At 36.9% G+C, this 16711-nt stretch overlaps 1 protein-coding gene across 2 annotated transcripts in view; it reads left to right on the forward strand.

The window, feature by feature from the left end:
- Positions 1-16711, forward strand: part of LOC117402389 (pleckstrin homology domain-containing family G member 1-like) — a 52775-nt gene that overhangs the window by 6809 nt on the left and 29255 nt on the right. For both annotated transcript variants that reach the window (XM_034003476.3, XM_034003475.3), the window contains exon 2: positions 9448-9983. In XM_034003476.3, coding sequence (XP_033859367.3) covers positions 9582-9983 — 402 coding nt within the window. In that variant the 5' untranslated portion in view covers positions 9448-9581. The remainder of the gene's footprint in view (positions 1-9447; positions 9984-16711) is intronic.

Here is a 16711-nt window from a genome sequence, read left to right on the forward strand (position 1 = left end):
AGCTCTCAGGAGTCATAAGTGTAGATCCAGTGCTTTCAAAAGTGATGATTTATATTATTATTTATTTCTTAGCAGACACCCTTATCCAGGTCGACTTACAATTGTTACAAGATATCACATTAAACATTATTTCACATTATACAGATATCACTTTTTATTTATTTTTTTACATACAATTACCCATTTATACAGTTGGGTTTTTACTGGAGCAATCTAGGTAAAGTACCTTGCTCAAGGGTACAGCAGCAGTGTCCCCCACCTGGGATTGAACCAACGACCCTCCGGTCAACAGTCCAGAGCCCTAACCACAACTCCACACTGCTTTATAGGTGCTATGCAGGTGATATCAAATACTATTACTATTCATCAAAATGATTGATGCGAGCTATAGTCATTTAGTTGTCTTTCCTTTTAAAAGGGTATGGGTTCAAACATTTCCTTTTTCCTTGACCGTCATAGTGACTTAGTACCTAATACACCGTAGCATGTTCCTTGAGGTCATAAGAGGTTGTCCTGTTTATAGTCCCTGCAGCGAGGCTCAAGTCTTGGCACATCAGAATATTCAGCAAAGGCATACACATGAGTCTGACATGCTCAGGTTTTGTAAATCAAGACTTTAAACCTACATAGTTTCTTATTTTAATCCCAGTACAGTGCCATGAGATGTCAGTTCTGATTGTCTTTATTGTGATTCATGGGGATTTACATCTAACCATTGAGGAGGCACAGAATAAAAATGTGAATACTGTTTTATGCTTGGAGGAGACAATTCTAACAATGTTGCCCTTAACTTCTTTTAGCATGCATGTATTTGTGGTTATCAAATCAAATCAAATTGTATTTATAAAGCGACATTCATGGCAAGCCATCCATCCCAAGGTGCTTTTAACAAAAAGAAAAGAACATTCGGAAGTACATTTAGTACAATAAAAACAATATAAACAATAAAAACAGCAAGAGAAAACAACATTTTAAAATTAAAGCAAATAAAAGCAACAGATGAGGAACTTAAACTAAATAAATAGGAATACAACTATATAGACTATACAACTATATAAAAGTCGTATTATAAAAGTATGTTTTAATTTATTTTTAAAAATTGCCAATGTAGGTGTGTCTCTCACTGTGCATGGTAGAGTATTCCAGGTGCCCCATGACTGAATGCTCTACCACCTGTCCTTTGCTTTAAAATCCTTGGGACAGATAGCAGCCCTGCATCTTGGGATCGGAGTGGCTGGCCAGGGGCATACGGGACTAAAAGATCTTTCAAATAGGCCAGAGCCAAACCGTTTAGGGCCTTATAGGCAATAAGAAAGACCTTAAAGTCATTCCTGGACAGCACCGGGAGCCAGTGGAGGGCTGTTAACACTGGGGTAATGTGCTCACTTTTTTAGTTTTGGTTAGCACCCTGGCTGCAAGCATTGTGTACAAGCTGCAATTGTGACAGAACACAGTTTGGAATTCCAGAGAACAGGACATTGCAGTAATCAATCCAATAAGATATGAAGGCATGCATCAGTCTCTCACCATAGTGCTGTGAAAGAAAGCGCCTCACCTTGGCAATATTTCTGAAAGATACTTGAAAGAAAGAAAGATACTTTAATTATATTCCGAATATGTGCCTCAAAGGAGAGATCAGGGTCAAAAATGACTCAGTTTTCTGAGAGTATGGGAAACTATCCCCTGTGAAGGCGAACAGATTTTTTATCTTTTGATCCCAAAATCATTATCTCTGTTTTATCTGAATTTAACATAAGGAAATTATTAGCTATCTATACCTTGATGTCAGCAAGACAGCGTATCACATTTTTTATAGAAGAGACACCACCTGGTTTTAGAGACAGATATAGCTGGGTGTCATCAGCATAGCAGTGAAAGTTGAACCCATGTCTATGGACAATGTCACCCAAGGGCTGCATATATAATGAAAATAAAATTGGCCCAAGAACAGAACCCTGAGGATCGCCACAAGTAACCTCAGATAGTAAGGAGATGTCATCCCCAATTTTAACATATTGTTGCCTATTTTAGAGATATGATTTAAACCAGGACAATACAGTGCCTGACAATCTCAAAAGATGCTTGAGGCGGTCGATCAGGGTGGCGTGGTCAATGGTGTCAAAAGCTGCTCTTAGATCTAAGAGAACAAGGACTGTAGGCGAACCCGTGTCCGTGGACATAAGGACATCATTCACCACTCTTACTAGAAACCCAACTGGAATTTCTCACATATGTCATGGGCTGCCAAAAAGGAATTTAATTGGTTACCTACCACTTTCTCTAAGACTTTAGATAGAAAGGGGAGATTTGAAATAGGTCTAAAATTGTTCAGTGTTTGTGGATCAAGGGTAGATTTTTTAAGCAGTGGTTATACTACAGCAACCTTGAAAGACAGTGCCAGATGAGAGCTATTAATTATATTTAAGACAGTGTTATTTATTTTAGAAAAAATATCTTTGAGCAATTTAGTAGGTATGGGGTCCAAATCACATGTGGTGGTTTTAGTCTTACCAATTAGGTCAATAAGATCTGGTTGATTAATTAAATTAAAATGAAAGAAGCAAAGGTGTGGTCTGATAAAGCAGGATGCAGGCAAATCACTGTGTCTTTATTGCTGAGCGGCCTGTTTAAGTTGTCAGTAGTATTAGAAATTTGATTTCTTATATCATTAGTTTTTTTGTTGAAATGGTTAATAAAATCATCGCTGCTAGCTGAAGGTAGTGCACCCAGAGAGAGTTATTTCTGTTGATTAGTTAGTTTGGCTATAGAATAGAATAGAAAACGGGAATTTTCTTTGTTTGTTTCTATTAGGTTTTAGTAATAAGCTGATCTTGCTGAAGACAAGGCTGCCTTGTATTTCAGAATATTATCTTTCCAAGCGAGAAGAAAGACTTGCAGTTTGGTATCTTTCCATTTACGTTCTAGTTTTCTGCATTTACGTTTAAGTGCACATGTAATTTCATTGAACCATGGAGAAAATCTTGTAACAGTAATTATTTTGTTTTTAATAGGGACTATAGTATCAAAAATAGTGCTCAAAGTGGTATTATAGTAATCCACCAGCATATCCACTGATTCTGCCTGGATGGGCGCTTGAGTAGGCAGTGCTTCCTGAAATCTGTAATTTGTGAGTTATGAGGGCGAACTTTAACAAAGCTAGGTAGTGATAATTTAAAAAGGATGGCTGAGTAAGGGCGAAAAAATGGTTTTCCATCCACTGCAAATTCTAGCGAGTCAAAGGGAATTCCCTGTGACGTTTCCTGATGTCATAGCCTAATTTGCATCTGTCGCTACGTTTTCAGGTTATTCGCAAGAAATATATTCGCTAGGTGATTTTCCATACATTTTTTTTACTCGCTAGTCTAGCGAGTATATTTCTTTAAATGTTCTGGGATCAATAAGCTACTAACAACCAAACGAGCAAGACGTTCTTATGTTCTTATGTTCTTATGTGTGAAAAGCTTAATTGGTTTCAAACCTGAGTTCTTTCAAGCAGAATGCATTTGTGTTTGTGTGAATGACAAACTGTCTGGACTCTCTTCAGTATGATTTACTGAAGTAATAACAATACATTCACTATTGATGTTTGGATGGCGCATAACCTTTGCACCATCAAAACCAACTACAGCCTCAAATCAAAGGCACAACTACTAGTTGTGCCTTTAATTTAATCAATGAATGTCTTTTAGGAAAAGCTGTGTGCAATTATCTTTATGGGAACACTGAGGCTTTTGATGTTGCCCCTCACCTGCACAGTAACGTTCATTCATGTGTTTATACTTAGCAAACTCTGTGTGTGTGTGTGTGTGTGTGTGTGTGTGTGTGTGTGTGTGTGTGTGTGTGTGTGTAGTAGTAGTAGTTACCGCATTGCAGGGAGTTATTAATACTGTTACATAGAACTGTGTCACCCCCATTTTCTCCAGTGAAACTTGAGCTGGGTTATTGAATTGCTTTTATTAAAAGCCATCCCTACTTAATGCCTCACAGTCTGTATATTCTGCCGTGTTAACACTTTAGATTACTGCCTTAAGTTGTCTGTCACACTTTGAGATTCCTCAGAGTGCTTGTTGAGGCTAATTTATAAATATACAGTAATAAACCTACAGTGTCATACTAACATAATAAACAAACACCTTTTATTTCAGGGACTGGAATTTAGTGTTTTACTATCATTTAGCCAAATCCTTAGTTAATGTCTCCATTTGACTATCACACCCTAATGAGCATTTGCCACTGCATTTTTTTATGACTTCTAGAAAATGCACTATACTTACACTATTATTAAAGCAATAGTGACCTTTTAAAGATTTCTTTTTTCAGAGGTTCACATTTAAAAGCTCTGCAAATGCAAAAGTGAATAAAGAAAAAAGGGTTGTGCAGCTCTTGTTGATTGAATAGCCTTAAGAGTGGGGATGGCTGGAATGTAAGGAACACAAGAAGCTTGTCAACTGCTTTGTTTCCTAATAGCAGAACAGAATAGACGTATCCAAGTGTATGTTCAATAGAGCTGCTGAAGCAGGAGTTGGCACTTCAGAAGACATGCTGCCTCTTTTTAATTCTGTGTAGTAAAGTCTTCTAATGCAATAATATATTCTGCTGTATTTGTTTAGATGAAGACCTACCTAGAAGACCTACCAAAACATGAAACAACAGCCCTTTTTTGTATATCTAAGTTTTTCACAGTAATAGATTGTATTTTTTTCTCTTTTAAAGCACATTAAGGAAGGGAGTTCTGAAAAATTTAAACAAAAGATAAATAGCAAGAACTAAAGCTATTTTTTATTATTTATAAGATGATATCTGTACAGTATTGCACATTGTGTTCGAGAGCCTGACGGGTACTATTTAATTAACTTTCTTACAGCTGATTTAAAATTAAAAAAAACACAAAAATAAAATCACTGAGTGCTTACAGATTACAAGATGACCTGACTAACCTATTTTAAGCTCTTAGTGCTAACACTCTAAATGTTAATCTTAAGAGGTTGACCTAAATTTCTGTAAACAGGTTTTGCAAAATCCTGAAAACCTTAAAGTGTAATTTCTGTACGATATTTGGGATTTTTGTTTTTTCCTCCATAGTGTGGTATTCGAAAGTGCTTCAGTTTAGCCGAGAGAAGCATGGGGAATGCTGTGAAAGTGTGGATTGCATTTGTTTGATGTCCTGCGGCCTTGTGCGAAAAAGAATAACGGTTGCAGGGTGTTGCTCAGTGAAGTGTATACGTTAAATTTACCCACAGAGGAGGCTGCTATTGTCCCTGGTTGAATTGAATGATGTCATGTTTTAGTTTGAGAGTCTCTCAGCAGCAGTGCTCAAGATGGGGGTCCTCTCTCTCTCTCTCTCTCTCTCTCTCTCTCTCTCTCTCTCTCTCTCTCTCTCTCTCTCTCTCTCTCTCTCTCTCTCTCTCTCTCTCTCTCTCTCTCTCTCTCCCCACAGGGAAAGGGAATGAGAGGACTGGAACAGTGAGAAAGTTGCAAATCAGGTTTCTTGACCATTGTGTTTAAGGGTTTTAATAGATAAAAGCTGACTCATGCAGTATTCTTGTGAAAAGAGCAGTGTTGACTGCTGGTGCATCTAAGATTTAAATACAAGCTGTTGCTGGACCTCTCTGTCCCTGAAATACCACTTTTAAATCCTTGAATGGATTTGTACACTTTTGGTCTAACAGGTAGGATTTAGGTTGTAAAATAAGTTTACTTTTATTTAAACCACTGAAATACAACATGACATGGCTTTTGTGCATTTCTAGGCTTGACCCGGGCTACAGCACTACTGCTGTCTTTAGTTTTTGGAAATAACCATAAACTAGTAAGTTTTGGACTGACTATTTTTATAAGATCTTGACAGTAAGTGTGGACTGCCAGGGGCAATCTTTGGAATGATGACAGGTTTAATCAGATTGCAAAGCAAGTCTTGGCCTATTCTTAAAGTAAAATGTCAGTGACAGTGTACCAGAAATGCTGCTAATTCATTGCTTGTATTGCTCACTTACCAAACTGTACAGACTGAAAAGCAATTTAATTTAAGCTTTTATTGACAAGTGTTTTCTTTCAGGCAACAAGAGTGTTTTGTTGTTTTTTTTTTAATTTTGTATTTTTTATTTTATTTTACTGTACCATGTCCCCATAAGTTGGTTTCCGGTGTAGACAAGGCTTTATTTATTAAATAAATTGTGTGTTGCCTAAAAATGTCAACTGGCAATATAGGGTTCATAGCATTTCTTGAGAAACCAGACCAATTTGAAAGTAAATTCCCACCATAGCAGATATCTTGTTTCTCTGTTCCTTGAGAAAACTACACAATTTCTGCATGTGAAGTAAGTTGTCTGTTTCATGTTGTTTTGTAAATGTGCAATGACTGGTGTAATGTGTCGCAAAAAAAAAAACAACTGTTGGTTAGCCCTTATGGAAAAACCATATATTTTTAATATATGGTAGAAAAGTATGATCCTTATTTTTTTCATATATAGAAATTGGCCCCTTTTATATATATTTAAAATATTTGGGATATATTTTAAACATATATTTAGTCTGTAATATATTTATTTTATATGTTGAAAATATATGGTGCATCATATATTTTCATTAGTCTGTAATCCATATGAAATAAATATATGGATACAGACTAAAATATCTATCTATCTATCTATCTATCTATCTATCTATCTATCTATCTATCTATATATATATATATATATATATATATATATATATATATATATATATATATATATATATATATATGAAAAATATAAGGATCATACTTTTCTACCATATATTAAAAATATGTTTGTTCCATAAGGGTTATATACTGTTAGACATGGCTGCTTAGGTTCTCCAAAATTGAAGGTTATGTGGATCAGATTGATTTGATCTTCCCATCTAAACTGGATATAAAACCCTCTTTTGTGTAGTATCTATTCTCTGTGTTTTATAGGTTGATCATTCTCTTGATGTAGAAATAAGCTATGTGTCCTGCCAGCTGCATTATAGCTCCTCTATTACCAGAACATGCTGAAGTAAGCATTAGTGAAGGGGTGTGCTGACAGATCTGTAATTGCATTGTGCTCAAGTTTAATTGGGCATATAAATATATTGCTCTTGCAGTAAACGCAGGCTTCTGCATACAGGATAGAGGCTTTATTTTTCAATAAGAGAGTATGCTATTATGAAGCTTCTCTTACAGTGCCCTCTAATAAGAGTTTGCTCTGAACAACAGGCCCTTTCACATTGAAGTCTGTTCTTTTAATAAAGTCGCACCCAAGCTGATTCCCAAGAAGGGCAGCTAACAGGATTATATTTGTCGGGAAACTTGTGTCTTAATGTTAGGCTTTTATTTTTTTATTTATTTTTTTTACTTGGCATTGGTGTCTAAGTGAACCTTTCAGAGATAACCTGATGTTTCGTGAAAATTGGTTTTATTTGATAATTGTTGAATACATTTATGTTTTGTAAGTTCTCAACCTTTTGATCAAGTTGTATGAATTGCAGGGGCATCAACCTTTCTTCGGTGTTGCATTCAGGACATCAATGTGAATGTGTTACCTTCTCTTGCTTTGTGTTCAGAAGTGTTCATTAGAATTCAGTGACATTCTGGAAGGTGGAGGCCTTATTTGCAGATGATTGGCATATTGTTCAGAACAGCTGACAAGAGAAAGACGGTAAAGTTGAGAGGTTTTTTTTATTGAAAATGTATAACTTTGTTTTGGTTGTACTGTAGTCACTGAGGATGAAATTAGGCGTGCATTGTGTAGATCGTTCAGTGGTTGATAGTTGTTTATTCTCTGACATTCTGTAGAACTAGAAATAGAAAAACTGTAAACCAGCGACCTTGTATGCTGAGAGAGCCAAGGAATGCTGTAGATTCAAACTGTAACTCAGCAGAGTGTAATCTTACAGAAGATTGGCATGATGGCTTGTTCTGAGCTATATGCTAATCATCTGCAAAATGGCTACGGTATTATAAAAAGCAGGTGTTTACCAATTTCTGCATGGCTAGTTTTACAGTCTTTTAGTTGTGGAAATTGTTTTTTTCTTTGCTGTTTGCGATGTACATAGATGTCAGTAAAAGGCAGTGGACTGAATATACAAATTCAGCTAAAGTGTATATATTCTGAAACTTATTTATACATTTTAAGTAAGTTCTTCATTTGTGAAAAGTGTGTGTGTGTGTGTGTGTGTGTGTGTGTGTATATATATATGTTTTGGTCCGATACATAACTTTATTTTTCCCTTATGTTTTCTTACAAGTAACTTCAAATACTGAAGAAGTTCAAAAAAATAAACCAACTTGAAATACGTTTATATGCTCAATGCAAACAACACTACTTGGCAACACACAATATGAAAAGTAAAATAATGTATACAACAGCCAGCATAAACTAAGTTATTGTAAGTTATTTTTATATATTTTATTACAAGTTACAAGTAACCCAGAATACTGTACAAGTTTAGAAAAATAAAACAACTTTACCCCAAATTAAACCTACGAAAAACACCCATGGGGCCCTCACTTGTGAATCAAGACCCCCATAACATACTATAGGCAGTCACCAACACAGTTACTATCCCAGACATACACATTGGTGTGTGTCTATGTAGAACCACCCTGGGAGCAGGTGGGTCCCTAAACCTTTTTACCCCAATGGGTGTGATAGCACGTAACAGTATATTCAAACTGGAAAGGTTACATGGTCAAGTCAACAGTTAAAATAAACCTTGCATTGAACTTGAAGTGTGATTCATACGCTGTAGCTAACAGAGGGATTGTGTTTAATAGGGTGGTGGGTAAATGGCTTAAAATCTGCGTAAGACCCCAGCAGTCACAAAACCTTTTTTTAACAGCCTGTTTCCTTGTGGGTGTCGATAAGCATGTGATAATCCCTTTTCTTATTGTGTCCAAACAAAAAGAAAAGCAAAACAATACATCTTACAATTAACATTTTATATTGTTTTACCTTGTTGATCCTGGAGTGTCCTTTTGGCTTTGGAGTTTTATAACTGCTGTTAACATTGCTAATTAGCCATGAAAGCTGCAAAAGAAACGTGGTGTTTTTTAATTCCTGTTGAAAGTCCTAAAGTAAAATTAGCTGAGCTAGTTTAACTGTTTAGCTAGTTAATCCAAATAGGTCAGGTGTGACACAGGACATACAGTATAACTAGAGGGTGAACTTGAAATTCCAAACCGAAATATGTTTTTGACACAATGTGGTGGCTGTGCTGGGTCTCCCAATTTAAAAATTCTTACCTTTATGTTATACTGTGTGTATATTGTTTATTATGTTACTCCTCTGGTGTATATTTTATTTTCTCAGGCAGATGTTAAGCCTCCTTTCTACTTATTCAAGTCCTTTATTCTGGCTTAGATTTTAAAAAACACCAACAACCATCCAAGTTAATAAATCCTTCCTTTTAAATATTATGCCTTTTATTTGTATTTTTTTGCAGACGATTACCATCTCCCTCCAGATGCCCTGCCCCCCTTACCAGAGATCCTGGATGGTCGGACAGCACTGAGCACTGTCCCTTTGGGGCGTATCCATTCAGATACGCGAGCTTTCCGATACTGCAGCGTTCGAAGCATGGACTCCTCAGACAGCGACCGGCCTGTGAGCTACAGCTCCACCTCCTCCTCGGCCTCCTCCCGTAATAGCCATTGCTCCCTGGGCAGCCGCACTACCCTGGTCTCCAACAGCCACCTGGGCCTGGTCCCTGCACTGCAGGACCGGGATGTGGGAGCAATCCGACTGGAGCTGGTCCCTGCCAGGCAGTTGGACTGTAGAGAGAGGCAGGGGAGCCAGGTTGAAGGGACTGAGCTGGAGGAGAAGCAGCGAACCGATGGCAAGGGATCCGGAAAACACAATGCAACATCGATGCCGGCCGTCAAGCCAGACAGTCCCAAGCTTCTTTACGTGGACAGGGTTGTCCAAGAAATCCTTGACACAGAAAGGACCTATGTACAAGACTTGCAGAGCATTGTGCAGGTAAGCATAAAGGCCTTCTCTGTCTATATTTTAGTTTAAAATGTATAATGTAACTATCTTTGTGAACCTTTTTATTGCCTTTCTTTTAAAAAAAACATCGTAATTTGCTTCAATGGTCGATTTTAAATTGGATCTGGATAGAACTCAACATTTTCTATTATTTTTGTCTGGAGATCATGTATACAGGAAAAAGGTTTGGATGACACCACAAACAACAACACATGCAGAAGTACTGTATGTCAGTTTTTAAATGCTGCCCCCCTTTTTTAGCATACATTTTGTCGCTAAAAACATTTTTAACAAATAAATCTGTGAAAAAATACATGTAACTTGTATTTTTTTTTTTTGTTTGTTTGTATAAACTTGGCGATTCAACATTTATCTGACAGATAAATCTGAAAAACATTGTATGCACACCAGGAACGAAGCGAACGACACGAATACAGGCAGCAAGAGTACAAAAAAAATGTAGCTAGTCATGAAAAGAAAAGACTGTCTCCGACTTAATGCTTTTTGAATAAGAAATTCTTGGGGACCGGTACCGTACTGTGAAAAAAACAGATTCTTCAAAGGACTTTTATCCCATCACAAGTGTTTGTTGCTTTTTTGGTTGTCTCGCTGTACATAAAATCTCTACTTTGCCTCCAACGACCAAACAAGATCAGCTTCCCTACCATCATTTATTTGTACAGCTGTAACACCCCTGATGTGTTGGTTGGTTTTTATTACATTTTGTAAAGCCTCATTCCCAACAGTGATATGGTTCTGGGAGTCAAGGTGCTTAATGATTCTCAAATGAGTAGATCATATATGGTTAAAAGGGCCAAGCCATTTGAAACACCTAGCTCTCTCTCTCATATGAGAACTAAACCTATTGACCCATAGCAGTGAAGTGCAAAGTTGTGAAGTAGTTTTAAGAAGCTGGGTAGGTGGTCTGTGAAGTGAGCATCATTACACAGCAAGACACAAAAAAAAACAAAAGAACTTAACGCATGGATGTGTTATAACACATTGCTGTAACTATAGAGCTACAGAGGAAATTAACAGCCCTAATCTATTAATAGTCAGTCGTTCCTCTTTTTGTGGGTGCCTTTCCCACAAACTAATACTAAAAGATTTATTAAGGTAAACTTATGCAAGAAACCTAACTGTACCAAAATATAATTCTCTCAGATTTCAGAATGTCTGCACCTTTTGCTTCGGGAGGGGGGAGTGGGAGGGGAGGGGGGAGTGGGGGGGTGGGGGGGTGGGGGGGGTATTTTTTGCAGGCTATACCGTGTTCTCATTGGAAGTGTTTTATTATTAGATGCATTATTGTGTATGTCCTTTGTTTATAAGTCTAGAGAAATGGCATGCAGAATATGTGTTAATGTATGACCAAGACTCATCTACACAATGATGTTATAAATAAGAGTGCTAATCCAACACTACTGTCTACCAAACAACCTTGATAATTAGTGCTGTCTCTGCTTTACTTGGATATTAAGTGTTATGCCTCTTCCCTACCAAATATTTGAAGATAAAGTCCAGGGATCTTTTGTCTGTTCTGTAAGCCTTTGACAGTAACCAGCAGTCTCTACTTGTCAATGTCAGAACTGTTCGTATAACCAGATATTACAATGTACCGGTTTACCACAGGGGATGCTCGTGGATAGGCTCACCTTGCAACGTGGTTAAGATATCCTTATTTGTCGAAGTCCTGCTGGCTGCTGTTTCAGCATACTGATCCTACTGCATAATAAGAGTCAACCTTGGTTGCTTATTTAATCACGGCCATAAGCCTGTTTTAAATCTTACCACTTTCAACTGCAAAGTACAGTAAGCAAGCTGCACTAATGTAAAAGCATCTAACTGGTACAGGACAAAATTTAGGGAGTTCTGTTTAACAAGCCTGCATCAGAGGAGAAGGATTCCCCTGGGTTATTGATCCACCTCAGGCATTTCCTGGGTATTAATTTTGGGTGTGATTTGCTAATTGTGCATTAAATTATTTAAACTTGCAAGAACAAGGGACTGACACATGCTATATAAAAAGGTGTTAATAAATAAAGAACTGGAATGTGGAACTAATAGCTAGTGCACGTTACCCAACAGATGTTGGTATAAAACAGAATTTTCCCATAAGCAGTTTAAACAGAAGATTGGAAAATAATGTCCATAACTAAATTAACTGTAAAAGAAAAAAAGAAGAAAAAAAAACATGATTTTTAAACTTGAGCCATACCACGCAAGTATTTATAGGCACACAGTAGATACTGGAAGTTTCATTTTGTGACATTTTCAATTCAAGTAATGTTCTTTCCTTAGATTTAGGTACTAACATGGTGCCTAAAACAGAAACAAGATGAAGCGGTGTGGTGGAGTGTCCCGCCCCTATGTATATGTGCACTGTTTTATTATTATTTGTATTATTGTTTACGGTTCAGATAAAAGCCACCGCCATTATCTGTTATTGTTTTTGTATTTTAAAAACCTTGTGAGGATGACTGATCAGCTACTGATTATTTAACTAGCTGACAGTCACGCATCCTTACTAAACTCGTGCAGACTGTGGCCGAGGGGTTAACTAGCTATTAAATTATCTTATTACCCCTCGGCCACAGTATATAAAAGCCTGCAGCTGTCCATGCTGAAGGAAGAGAGCGTCAGAGGCGAGACCTGTTTTGCAAAGTAAGAGAGAAAAACAATTGCTATATACAATCTACCTGTTAACGTTATTGTTTGTTCGTTTGTTTGTTTGGCCCTTGTGCCCTTTTGTTTGATGTTCTGTTTAAATCTTTTGTTTTATTATTTAATAAAATAGCTGAGCGCCGTAGCGCTCAGTTTCACCACCGCCATTTTGGTTTCGGTTTCTGGTCCGTGACGTCACCACCCACATGCCACTCAACAGCTCGGTCACAAGCCCTAATATGGAATAATGTCTGTGATGTTGTGCCAGTAGATGTTGGTCTACATTCCTGGCAATTACATGATTGCAAAGCCAGTTGAAAAGAGGGTTGCCAATAATGATACTCTAAGGCATATAACCTGAAGAAGGGGGTGTCCAAAGTTGGCCCTTCCATTCCTGGTCTTTGCTCCAACCCTGTTCTAAATTGTTTAATTGAACCAATTACATCTCCATCCAGACCCTGAAGTAGCTTGCGGTATAATTTTGCCTGTTAAACCGGGAGAGGAATAACGTTCCAGGACCATGATTGGACACCCCTGTCATAGAGCTTGTCCAGAAGGATAGCCAGATTGTACTCTCTGCTTAGTTAATGGCAGTTTTCAATAGAATATGTAATCCTTTTTAGGTCTGGTACATCACAATCAGCCCTCCAGTAAAATGGGAACCTCTACAAAAGTAGGCTTTTTTTTGTTTGTTTGCTCTGTCCGAACATGCCCGTGCCTTACCAAGGTTAGAAACGGTTAACATATAAATAAACCCCTTTATTTACACACGCACTTGTTTGGAGATGATTTAGATTAGGGAAATGAGAGTTCTTCGAAGGACAGGGCTTTCTGAGTTCCCTTGCTGGTGGGATGAAGTAGGGGGTTCCTTTGTAGGTTGTATATGCCCCTTTTAATATGCTTCCTGTTTCAGTTAACAACTGTTTTGACTTTTTCTGCTGACAGACAGACCACTGCAAGTGTGTTTTGAGTTTTAAACCTGTAAGCCAGTAACCTTACAGTTAGGGATTTACTTTACTTAACTGAGATGCGTTGGCTCCTGTTTGAAATTAACTGGCTCGTCTTTTATGTGGGTCTCTGTTAATGTTGAAAAAGGTTTCAGCATACATGACTATAGGACTAGGTCTAGTTTTGTTACAAAGGGTATGGCTTTTAAGAAAACACTGCCAAGCACTTGTAATAATAAATATAACTGGATGTATCTAGTCCTTGTATTTTAATGGATGTTGGGGATTTAAATTTATAAGTTTAATTTATATGTTGGTGTTTTTGTGATTTTTTTTCCCCATATACACATTAATATTGTTTACATGATACAAGTTATATCCCATTGAGAACACTTTCGTTTATTAAAATATGTATATGTTAGTGGATTAGAAAAAATATTGCTTCAGAATACTTTTATTGTCAGTACATTTCACTAAACCTCACTACAATGTACTAGTTTTTTCCCTTTTGTTGTGTTATGTGGAGCATTCACAGACACAAAACAAATTTACTTTGAACAAGATTAACTAAAAAACATAAATGGCCAAGTATTTGTGTGTGTGTGTGTGTGCATTTTTTCTGTTTGTTTCTGATACTTCTCAGGTTAAGGTAGAGGTTAAGTAAATCCGGTCAAGTTTACATTAGCAGGCTTGACATGAAACATAAACCCTGGACAACTGGAACCAGTTTCATAGATTGGACAGAGGCCCTGCTAATCTTGGATAACTTTTTGAAGTTTTGAAAAATAACAGATCAGTGTGAGATCTCCAGGAAACCCCACAAAGCCAGTTCCTGCCATGTGAATACCATTTAGCTCTCAAGCAGGTTACTGATAACTGGAATTTCTTAGAGGCAATGACTGAATAATCAGCTTGCTGTATTTTGTCTGAGCCCTGAAGATATTTTATAAAATTTCATTTAAATAAACATGCAATTATCAGTTAAGTGGGTGGGAAATTATTATTTGTTTTACTATTATATATCCTCATTTTGAATAAGTTTAAATGTATTACATTTAGGTTATTGTATGAAATTATATTGAAAATCTGATTTAGTTGGCAACAACAAACCAAAATAATAAAAAAAAAAAAGATGCACTAAGACCCCTATCCGGTTATTACGGGAACTATCAGCTGGATGAGCCCATTGAAAAAATTGCTCACCAGTTATATAATAATAATAAAGTTGACCAACCTCCATAAACTGTCTTACATTTTTACAAGAGTGGATGAAGGCAGTCGCCAAAACCTTTGTCTACTGGGCTTGGTTTTTAATGTCTCTAGAAATAAGCTATCGTGAGCAAACAACCTCATAAAACCTAATTACTTGTGTCAAACATGAATATATGTGCATCTCTGAATACATTTCTGGTTTGGTCTTGTCAACATTTATCTTAGGCTTGGCAACTCAATTTTGTGGCATAACATATATTATATGAACTGGAACCATTAAATACTTTTTTGTCTCATGTAAGATTGCTGAACATTGAATCATAATGACAATGTAGAAGAACATTTTACATGGAGATTTATTTTATGTGCTAAACAATAGTTATTCACTGTCACTGTACCTGGCTCACCCATACTTTCTGCCTTTTGAGCATCAAAAAAAACTGTAGCAGTCCTTGTTTTAAGTGTCACACCCATATATTACACATTGCTTACAATTCTTTGTGCATTGTGAGGTCATTTTGAAACCAGAATATGAGTGACAGCAAGAAGGGGGATTATTATTATTATTATTATTATTATTATTATTATTATTATTATTATTATTATTAAAGATGGCAACATTACATTGTCCTATTGAAATCTTTAAGTATTCTACGACCACATAACATTGAATTATTGCTTTAATGTAAGAGAGAATACTTTTGTGCAGAGATGAAATGTAGCTTTCAGATGGGATCTCAGAAACCTAACTTTATGGGACCTGACATTTGTCTTGCTCTAAATCTCATTCATTTTGGGCTGAAATCTTGGTTGTAATTTTGGATTGGGCCTAAATAATAAAACAGAAGTTAGCACAGTATTTTTCAGATTCAAATAAATTAACAAAATACCGGGAAGAAATTTTTCCAAATTATGGTTTAGTTGAGAAAACTGCAAAATCCTACAAAGGTAACTGGATATGTTTTAGATATAAATATGTAGCATACAAACTAGCAAATACTTTAACCCACTTTTTTTTTTTTTTAGCAACCTTAGCGAAATCTAGAGAAACAAGAGTGTTGTCACTGCTTCCCCCCCCCCCCCCCCCAAAACATTTAAATTATGTAATGTAAAAGGGTCCAGATACACTTTTCACAGCTGTAAAGATTATTTTGTTTTATTTCATCCACTGTTCCCTATGGCTGTCCTGCGTTGTAGTCGTAACCATGGGAACTTCAGTTAGGACTTGAGTTTGGTTTATTGACCAGTAAAGTATTACACACTACTAACAATAAGTGTGTTTTGTTGGGATGTTCCTTCTGTTTTCCTAATCACTAGCTAATAACTACAGTTGTTGTGATGACAGTGTGTCCCAGGCAAGTCTGACAGAGGGTGAATGTTGCAGCTTAATTAGCAATTACCTGATTGCAATGATGTGTTATATAAATGCAGTCAAGCAACATTAATGTAATGTACAGTGGTAGACACACCAGGCACAGTGGAGGCAAAGTTGTGTCTTTACCAACGTAAGAGAAAACCATTGTGAAAGCACGACTGTGTTGCTTGGTTTTCCACACTGTATGAATAACAAACTGACTTTAATAGCCTCAGAGTGCCTTTTAATGACAAGTTTATGGTACTGTTGAAAGTGTAAAACTGTTTTGACCAGAAGCAGCCAAAATATGTGGACTGCTTACGTGTGTGGTAGGCATATTCAATGAGCTGAATGTGCTAGGACTGTCCTGCTTTTGAAATGTCTCTCTTGAAGTGTGAGGTTAGGGTATTTTCCCCACAACAGGAAAACAGGGGGCTAGGAAGTGATGTGGTTAATGTTTTAGCCTTTCACCTCTGGAGTGCTGGGTTCAGATCCGGCTCATGTTCCCAACTTTGCCCCCGTTGGGCGGTATTTCAAATCCTAAT

Source organism: Acipenser ruthenus, chromosome 5 (assembly GCF_902713425.1).
Source record: "Acipenser ruthenus chromosome 5, fAciRut3.2 maternal haplotype, whole genome shotgun sequence".
NCBI classification, from domain to species: Eukaryota; Metazoa; Chordata; class Actinopteri; order Acipenseriformes; family Acipenseridae; genus Acipenser; species Acipenser ruthenus.